The 10161-nt window shown below is 45.0% G+C and overlaps 1 protein-coding gene across 1 annotated transcript in view; it reads right to left on the bottom strand.

The window, feature by feature from the left end:
• Positions 1–5064: 5064 nt before the first annotated feature.
• GRM1 (glutamate metabotropic receptor 1) overlaps positions 5065–10161 on the bottom strand; it is a 430251-nt gene continuing 425154 nt past the window's right edge. Inside the window, exon 8 of the mRNA XM_040238639.1 lies at positions 5065–8630. Coding sequence (XP_040094573.1) covers positions 7712–8630 — 919 coding nt within the window. The 3' untranslated portion in view covers positions 5065–7711. The remainder of the gene's footprint in view (positions 8631–10161) is intronic.

Here is a 10161-nt window from a genome sequence, read left to right as displayed (position 1 = left end):
AAAGAATTGATGTTGTGGTGTTGGAGAAGACTCTTGAGAGTCCCTTGGACTGCAAGGAGATCCAACCAGTCCATTCTGAAGGAGATCAACCCTGGTATTTCTTTGGAAGGAATGATGCTAACACTGAAACTCCAGTACTTCGGCTACCTCATGCGAAGAGTTGACTCATTGGAAAAGACTCTGATGCTGGGAGGGACTGGGGGCAGGAGGAGAAGGGGACGACAGAGGATGAGATGGCTGGATGGCATCACTGACTCCATGGACGTGAGTCTGAGTGAACTCCGGGAGTTGGTGATGGACCGGGAGGCCTGGTGTGCTGCCATTCATGGGGTCTCAAAGAGTCAGACATGACTGAGCGACTGAACTGAACTGAACTGAAAATCACTGCAGATGGTGACTGAAGCCAAGGAATTAAAAGACACTTACTCCTTGGAAGGAAAGTTATGACCAACCTAGATAGCATATTAAAAAGCAGAGACATTACTTTGTCAACAAAGGTCCATCTAGTCAAGGCTATGGTTTTTCCAGCATTCATATATGGATGTGAGAGTTCGGCTGTAAAGAAAGCTGAGTACAGAAGAATTGATGCTTTTGAACTGTAGTGTAGGAGAAGACTTTTGAAAGTCCCTTGGACTGCAAGGAGATCCAACCAGTCTATCCTAAAGGAAATCAGTCCTGAGTGTTCATTGGAAGGACTGATGCTGAAGCTGAAACTCCAATAATTTGGCCACCTCATGTGAAGAGCTGACTCATTTGAAAAGACCCTGCTACTGCTGCTGCTGCTAAGTCGCTTCAGTTGTGTCTGACTCTGTGCGACCCCATAGATGGCAGCCCACCAGGCTCCTCTGTCCCTGGGATTCTCCAGGCAAGAATACTGGAGTGGGTTGCCATTTCATTCTCTGAAAAGACCCTGATGCTGGGGAAGATTGTAGGTGGGAGGAGAAGGGGACACCAGAGGATGAGATGGTTGGATGGCATCACCAACTCAATGGACATGAATTTGAGTAAACTCTGGAGTTGGTGATGGACAGGGAGGCCTGGCGTGCCGCAGTCCATAGGGTTGCAAAGAGTCGGACACGACTAAGTGACTGAACTGAACTGAGGCAGCAACACTAGACGAATGGTTAAAAGAGTCAGGATGAAATAGCAGAGAAGAGGGCAGGGCACAACCTTAAGAATATGAAAAACTGGTTAGAACCAAATAGATCCAAGATGATGGATGACGAGTCAACTTCTATTAGACCGCGAGCCTCAGTAAATGCTCAGTGTAACATATCAGCAAGTTAAAATGGCACACGCACTGGTGTCATGACAGTTCCAAGGCTGAGCATAAATCCTGAGACCAGGTGTGTGATCTCAGTTAAAAGATGGTGGATTCAAGTCCTAATCTGAGTTGCAAAGTTTCAAATATGTCTGTGCAGTATTATGCCTAGTTCTGCATGCAGAATGGATAAAAAGATATTCCAAAATTGGGATATAACCATAGCCTGATTAACAGTTTAGGAACCTAAGAACAAAGCTAACAGTGAAAGAAAGAAGCAGTTGGCTTGGAGAATAAACCACTAACTAACGGCATAATTGCTGTTTTCAAGTGGCTGAAGGGAAGCCCTGTGCCCAATGAACTAAATTTATTCAGTCTTCTTTTCAGAAGGCAGAATTTGAACTGGACAAAAGTTGTTGTTCAGTTGCTAAGTCGTATCTTAATCGTTGTGACCCCATGGACTGCAGCACGCCAGGCACCCCTGTCCTATTTCCTGGAGTTTGCTCAAACTCATGTCTATTAATTCGGTGATGGCATGCAACCATCTCATCCTCTGTCACATCTTCTCTGCCTGCCCTCAATCTTCCCCAACATCAGGTTCTTTTCCAGTGAGTCGGCTCTTGGCATCAGGTAGCCAAAGTATTGGAGCTTCAGCTTCAGTATCAGTCCTTCCACGAATATTTAGGACAAAAGTTAGAGAAAAGAAGCAAATTTTGACTCTAGAAAAGGAAGGTTTTTCTAACAATTAGAGCCTTTCCTTATCTAATACAAGATCTCAGTCCCTGGAAATACTTAGGCAGAGGGCAAAAGCCCCCTAAATCCATTCCATCCCTTAAACCAGGTCACGAATATATAAGCCTCTGTGATTCTAACCAAAAGCTTATTTCTGTTACCAGCATTTTGTCTCTGCATTTCCATCAGGCTGCCATCCTGTTGCATATCTTGCTTGTGCTATCTCTTAGTTTTCCTGGTTCCCCAGAGACCTTCATCCTGGATTTACACAGTAGTTCTGCCCTCTGACCAGGTTTGGGTATTAACAACGTAGTTTCGGACTTGCATTTCCAGGATCCAGGACCATCTGCTCTCTCTCTGCACAACTGCTGGCCATAAGCCTTGTACCAGCCCTCCCCTTCCTGTCCAACCCTAGCCAATGGTGGCTCCTCTCCTGGCCCCAGCCTGACATGGGGAGAAGAACAAGACACAAGGGAATAAGACAGATCTTCACTGAGGTAAGAGTTTAAGTGATTTCTAAATTTACTTCCAACTCTTTAATTCTTTGATGATTTTCCATTTCAGCTTTTATTAAGCTGTTTATTAAGCTGTAAGCACTGCTTCTTCAGAGAAGGCAATGGCAACCCACTCCAGTACTCTTGCCTGGAAAATCACATGGATGGAGGAGCCTGGTGGGCTGCAGTCCATGGGGTCGCTATGAGTCGGACACGACTGAGCGACTTCACTTTCACTTTTCACTTTTATGCATTGGAGAAGGAAATGACAACCCACTCCAGTATTCTTGCCTGGAGAAACTCAGGGATGGGGGAGCCTGCTGGGCTGCCGTCTATGGGATCGCACAGAGTCGGACACAACTGAAGTGACTTAGCAGCAGCAGCAGCAGCAGCAGCAGCAACTGCTTCTCCAGCTACCCTGAGAAAATCAAGCCAGTTTCCAGTTGAATAGCATCACTTCTTGAATTCTCGAAGTTCAGTCTTCCTTTCTCCCAAGGCTTGGTGACACAATTAGCCTTTCACTTTGTCTAAAGGGATGTACTTCTGTAAGGAAGGACTCCCCAGTGCATGCATCCCCATGGATGACTTATTTGCCCTCTAACTGGCACCTTCTCCAGCAGTCTGTGTCTTATCTGCAGTTCTCCTGAAGAGGACGCTGTTTCCCACACCTAGCACTACCTTGCCAGAGCTCTGGCTGGGCTCAGGGAATACTGAGTATTCCCACCCTCTTCTGCAGGCAGAGCAGACCTGCTGCCCAGTGGGACTGCTCTCTCTGACGCCAAAAGAAGAGCTTGTTTCTCGTGATGAAAACACGTGCTATTCCAGTTGGCAGATTTAGGATCAGTAGGTAGAAATACAGAGCTCTGGACCCCATAAGGATCTTGGAACAAATTTTCAGAGAACTGGGCTGGGAAAACGATATAGTGTTATATAGTAAATACTCATTTACTTTCTCAGCAAATACTTATTGAGTGTCTGCTTTGCCTTGAAGACTCAGAAATCAGATATTAGAACACAAAAAAGAACTAACAGTCTCTTCAGGGAAAGAGCCATGTACGTTATAATGTAATCTGGGATGTGAATAAAATATGGGAATATGAAGGGGAAGTGAAGTGAAGTCGCTCAGTCGTGTCCGACTCTTTGTGACCCCATGGACACCAGGCTCCTCCGTCCATGGGATTTGCTAGGCAAGAGTACTGGAGTGGGTTGCCTTTTCCTTCTCCAGAGAACTTCCTGACCCAGGGATTGAACCTGGGTCTCCCACATTATAGACAGATGCTTTACTGTCTGAGCCACCAGGGAAGTGAGAGTAGTCTGAATTGACAGTGACTCCTATTAATTATCCTCGGTTCTGGAGAAGAGCAGATTCCTTATGGCTGTAGTACTGGGAAGATTAACTGAGAATGAATGCAAAGGAGCTGCAGGGCCTTCTCTGGCCTTCCAGAGGTTGAGACTCCACGCTTCCACTGCAGGGGTTGGGGGTTCCATCATTGGACAGAGAACTAAGATCTCGATGGGTGGAGGTGGGAGGGGGGGGCACTGCAACATTTCTGGCCCAGAATAGGTTTAAAAATATGTTGCTTCTCTTCTCTTTGGTGGCTTCTCAGGATAGAAAGTGTTGGGGTAGTTCCTCACACAACGTTTGTAGTATCTGGATTCCAATTTCACCATCTCCAAATGTCTCCGTTTTGATGAAGCTTCTGGACTCTCCAAGCAGAGGTCTTAATGACTCACGATGCTATATGGCTGCTTCTTTGGACTAAACATCTGAAATGTTACCATTTTCTCCTTTTCTTCCCCATTCTTTGCTTCTCCTTCTCTCTCCTATGGGTTTTCCTCATCAGACACCAAGCCCCCATTTCATAACTTTTCATTCTATTTTCTGGGCACAATGCAGGTAACCCCAGTGTCTCAGCTCCTGATTCCAGTAGTTTTTTCAACATCAGCCTTGCTGGATAGAGGCTGCTCTTTCCATCTAAATGCACCACGATCTCATGGATGTGGCCCTGGTATCACCAAGTTTTCTCTTCGAATGACACTTGGTAGATGCCTTACTTTGCAGGTGTCTCATTCAGAGATGTGAATAAAAGGGGCTCCATTGTTTTGAGGACCAGTGAAGTCTCTGTTGAAACGCAGGGGAATGGAAGTTGGGATGAGCAGGAGGATACCAACAAGGTGAGAAACCAGGTGCCCCTAGAGTGTGAGCCAAGGGGAAAAAGGCTGTGGGGGGGGCACAAATGAAACAATGATGGGGCTTTCGGATGCTTCTGTCTCTAAAGCTTTGCTGGCAATGCAGGAGTCTGTCAACCTCACGTATTCTATCAAAAAAGCTAGATGACAATGTCTGCCCCACTACTGAAAATTTAAATTCTGGAGTTCACTTTAAACTGATACATCCTTCCTCATAATCAAATTATGCTCTACTTTGTCACCTACCTGGTCTGTAGATTTTGTGTGGTGATCTCCAGCTTTCACCTAAAAGACATGTTCTGAGCAAAATCAAACCATTGAAATTATTTTTTATACCAGTCAATTTCTGTAATTGTCGTGCTTACAAACTAGAGAGAGGGAACATACTCGTTTAATAAATAGAAAATATTTATTATACAGCATTATCAAGATTATTTGACAAAAGGCAGTAACGAGCCAAAGGAAAACACTTTCACAAGAAGCTAAACAACTTGTATAAGCACAAACATTAAGGTGGAAATTTTCTGCCCTTTTTGTATAGGGTATGTATGCGTACATTTCCAATTTTGAACAATTATGGTTTAAGAGCTAATAATCTATTGTACTCAGGAAAACTTTTAATCATGGTAATTGTAGGCATTCAGAGTAATAATGTGACTGGTGTTGAATGTTTTCACCAAACATCTGAGACTAAAACCTCAGGACAAACTGACATAGTATTTTAATAGTAGAAGTTTTTTTGATCTATTCTTACTTTAAAAGTTTCTGAATGCACAAGTTCTGATGTTAAGAACAGATGTCAATGACATTCGGATAAAAAACATGTTTCACTAATATTAGATTGTATACTTTCCCTTGCTAGTTTGCCAATTAGTAGATCATATATCAAGCACTAGAACCATCCATTTTCCTTATTCTGCCTCATGACAGTGTAAATGGAACTGAAATCACATTTCAGTCATGAGTCTTTCTACCAAAGGTGTAATAAAATAATTTTTTTAAAAAGAAAAGGCAGTCTTTTCTTCAAATAAAACTGACTAAACTTGGCAGTAGGATATGGGAAGACATAAGAAATATGAGCCTCAAACATTGGAGTGGATGTTAAATTCTGAACAAATGATGCAGTGGGTATTTAAAGAGTCTAAGATCATTTTTGGCTGAGAAATCAGCAGCTTTAACATGAAGGAAGCACATTTAACGACTGAACATAAGACATAAACAAAGATATTTAAGGGGATAAGATTCATTCCCAAATAATACAAGAATCAAAACAGCAAGAAAAATCTCTTACTGGGGGGAAAGGGAGGAGTAAAAATGAAACAACTGGATTACACAGACATGGATATTACACACCACAAATAACAAAAAGAAGAGGAAAAGCTAGGGCAGTGAAAATATATGAAGGAAAGAACATGGAAATAAAAATGAAAAGAAATCAAAAAGTGAGGAATAAATAAATTAAAAAATTATGGCAAGACAGTGGTTAGTGTATGCTTTAAGCACATAAAGCTCAAGAAGCAGTGGAAAATTTTAAAAAAATCATAAAGGAAACAGAAATAATGTAAATACTATTTCAATATTATGTTTTAATAATGATGTGTGCAATTATATAAAATCTACCTTTTTACTGTTACCCACAGTTTTTGTGAACTTTTAGTATAACAAATCTTCAAATCACTTCATTAATAACATATTTCCACATCATAAAATATCTGAAAAATAAGTTCCCTCTCAGAAGAAGGACCATCTGAGCAGCATATGAAAAACATTGGACCATAGGACTCCAACCTTCAAAGAGCTCCCGTAGATATTGATGATAATGGTATATAAAACATTACTGGAACATAAAAATATCTATACTATATCAGAGAGAGACAGTCTTCTAGTTGCAGTTAGATTGACATTACATTGCACAGTTTTTATTATCACGGGTATACAAGAACACAGGAACACATTCACTTGCTAGTTACAAGGACTTCGGTGACAGTTGGAAAGAATTATTTGTCATTGAAACCAATAATAGCTGCTATGAGTACACCATTAAGTTCAAAGATAGATTTGTTTCTGTAGTACATAGGAGAAACAATGGCACCAAATACATACTGCATCTTAGAAAGTTCAACTGGTAAGTATTATTTGCTACAGTAAATGGAAGGTAACGATTTTGCCATGTGGCTTGTTCTCTTTAACGTAAGGGCGAAGGAGAGCCCCCTTGGCACACAGGTAAATCCACAAAAGTCTTCTGCTACTCTCAAAACAATCTCATCTGGCCTTTTAAAATAACGAAATCACCAATAAGCGAGCATCAGCTATGGGAAGCTGATTTTGCTGATTTTGTTCAAAGCCCCAAGCCTGTGCACTGTCGTTTCTCCTTCCGCCCGCCCTTAGCACTACTGATGAAGCGCTTTTGGTTGACGATTTTGCTCCTATTCCTGTTCTCCTAAATAGAGGAAAATCCGGGTGCCGGATACCAGGGTTCGGTGGGCCAAGTAGGGAGAAGGGCTTGAGAAACGAGCTGCTGTCCATCACCGTTCTCTGGGTGGTTCCCCTCCTTCACCTACCTGCTCCACCTGGCTCCACCAAGCTCGTTGGACACACCAGGATGACGGGCTAACGATTAACTGAGCGATCCTCCCCGCTGTCCCCTTTCAAACGGGCCAAGTGGGTGGGCGTGTACATCTATGCGCAATGGTCCAAAGAGATTATGTGGGTTGGTTTTATTTATTTGTTTATTTTTTGCCATAAAAGTTACATACTATATGGGATTGTGCTTTGTCGGAATTCCCTTTCTTCCCAGAGAAGAGTTTTGAAGAATTCAAGACTCGGAATCCTCGCCTGGATCCCTTCTGGCTTGCGGAGTCCAGCACCTCTGGCGCTGGCCTTGCTAACGCGGCAGCAGCCGTCTCATCCTTGCTCCCCGACTCCACCTCCAGCCTTGGCTCCCCGCCCAGCTTCCCGCACGTCTCTCCCGGGGAGATGCTCAGGCTCCCCTGACCGACCACCTCTGGCCTTTCCCCCCATGGACACCTCCTCCCTACAGGGTGGACGAGCTCTGCTTATAGTCCCTCAGGATGACCGAGGCGTAGGTCACATTGGGAGGGGTGCAGAGCACCGACTCGGACACGGGGGAGCTGGGCACCGAGCTGCCCGAGGCCACCGAGTCGCGGAAGGGGGACGGGGGCGTCAGGGCGGGCGAGGCCTCCGGCGTGGGCTTGCTGGGCGCCTGCAGGTCCCCCTCCTCCTCTTCCTCCTCCAGCTCGTCCTCCTCGGTGTTCCCTTCCCGCTCGGACAGGTACTCCTGCAGCAGCTTGAACCTCTCGCTGTCGTCCTCGTCGTCGTCTTCGCCGGGCGGCGAGGCGGGCTCCTCCGCGAAGGGGCTCAGCGGCAGCGGCAGCAACGGCAGGTGCTGCGGGGGCGCCGGGGGCGGGAACAGGGACCGCCCCCCGTTCCCCACGGCCCCGGGGACGGCGAGCACCGAGCTGAAATCCGGGATCCCGGCGCTGAAATTGTTGACCACTCCTTGCAGCTGGTCCAGGAAGGATTTCTGCGGCAGCGGCGGCTGCTGGAGGGGCGGGGGCAAGCCCTGGGGGATGGCCGGCTCGGCCAGGAAGAGCGGGGTCTCCTCGGCCGGCAGGTGGGGCGGCAGAGGCGGGGTGCTGGCCGCGGTCGGCCCGCGGCGGGGCGCCGCCCTGGAAGGACTGCTGGGAGGGCTGAAGCCCGCCGGCTGGGCGTCCTCCTCCTCCAGGTTGTAGAGGGTCTTGGTGCTGGCATCAGAGAAGGTCAGGCTCTTGCCGGAGCCTTGGTAGCTTTTAGTGAGGGGTTTGATGACGGCCGTCTGGTTGCAGGCCGGCTCGCTGGCCTTCACGTGCACCGAGAGCCGGTGCCACGTGTCCTGACCTTTGGGCACCTGCCTTCCACCTGGTTCAGACCACGACACAGACTTGCCATTAGAACTATGAATAGAACAGAGATGGGTTTATTTGCGGGCCTCTCACGCACGCGGGATAACATACACAAAGAACGTTTGCAAGCCTAGCTTAAAGCAATTTGACTCCCTCCCTCTGTATGTCTGCCTGTCGCACACACGCCCACCCTCTCCTTTTTACCCATCAGACCCCAAAAGCTGCAGCGATCGCAGGTTGCCTCTGAAGCTGTGGCCAGGGATTCCATCCACCCCAACACAAGGCAGGACATTTTGACCCTGAGAAAAACTGTAGCGGAGAAGAGCTAGCTTGTTGAAGAAGCAGCTATTTTCATGTAAGTCTGATTTCACAGTTATTACATACACACACACGCTCAAAGGCGGTGAAAAAATTGTTGCTCAGTGCAAGCTTTCGAAAGATCCCAAGATTGACAAATTAAAAATAAAATCTTAGTCACACACAGACCACAGAGCATAATGACCATAGCTATTGTCTCCCTTTCTTCTTAGTCCCTGGAACAAATTAAGACCCACGTGTAGAACTACTCTCATCGTCCTGTGAGGTTATAAAACACATCCTCTCAGATGCCCATTCTGATATGTAGGTATTTCATGTGGTACAAGATGCGGCTCGGTCGTGCACATCGCACCTGTGCAGAAGGGAAAAAAAGGAAATGACAGAAAAACCCAGACCCACGCTCCACTGAAGTTTCCCAGCTTTCGAGCTTCCTTTTATTTCAAAGCGTTATTCCTGATGCATATGGTGGATCACAGTTCACTCATAGCAGGTAGCTTGGGATTTTCACACTGGCAACATCTAAGTAGGTGTGTTTGAAAGAGCTGGAACTGGAAAGCCCAGAAAAATATGAATATCCATATCCTGTCTTAGTCTACGTGCATAATTGATGCAAAAGGATAAGATTAAGATTCAGACAAAGCAGAAGTTACTGAGACCAAGACCTCTCCAGGGCCTTTTCTTCATTGATCATTGAGGAAAAAAAGGCTTAGGGCACCAGGGGTCCTACACCCTTCATGGGATCCTCATAAAGCCAACCAAATAGAATACATCTCTGAAAAAAAATGAGATGTACTGTGTGCATATATGCACATTCTATTCTGTCTGTTCTAATAACTCTGGTCTTACTTTTGGACTCTTTGTTTATTTTCTGTATAATTTTTAGCAGATGGTGGTACCTTACCATAGCGTACTATTAATAACAACAGTGTTAATACTTAAATCAGGAATTAATTTTTTCTTTTCAAGATTTTGCTTTTTCTTTGTATCCATGAAAACAACAGAGGAGGTGGCACAATGATGACACATTTTTTGACATTAAAAGAAAAAAGGAAAATATTTTCTTAGGTGGAGATGTGAAATAGACTTTTTCATATCATAGTCTTTAGTTTGGAAAACAGGAAATGATCAATGGTTAACATAATTGTTTATTTAATCATTTTGAAAATACAAGAATGAATACTTTAAAAATTATGTGTGAGTGCCTCATATATGATGATGGTAATGTTTTGACATTTCAAATTTTATAATCCTGAAAAGTCAAGTG

This window comes from Oryx dammah, unplaced genomic scaffold (genome assembly GCF_014754425.2).
Source record: "Oryx dammah isolate SB20612 unplaced genomic scaffold, SCBI_Odam_1.1 HiC_scaffold_4, whole genome shotgun sequence".
Classification (NCBI taxonomy): Eukaryota; Metazoa; Chordata; class Mammalia; order Artiodactyla; family Bovidae; genus Oryx; species Oryx dammah.
The sequence above is the reverse complement of the archived record's forward strand: the minus strand, read 5'-3'. Positions and strand labels throughout refer to the sequence as shown.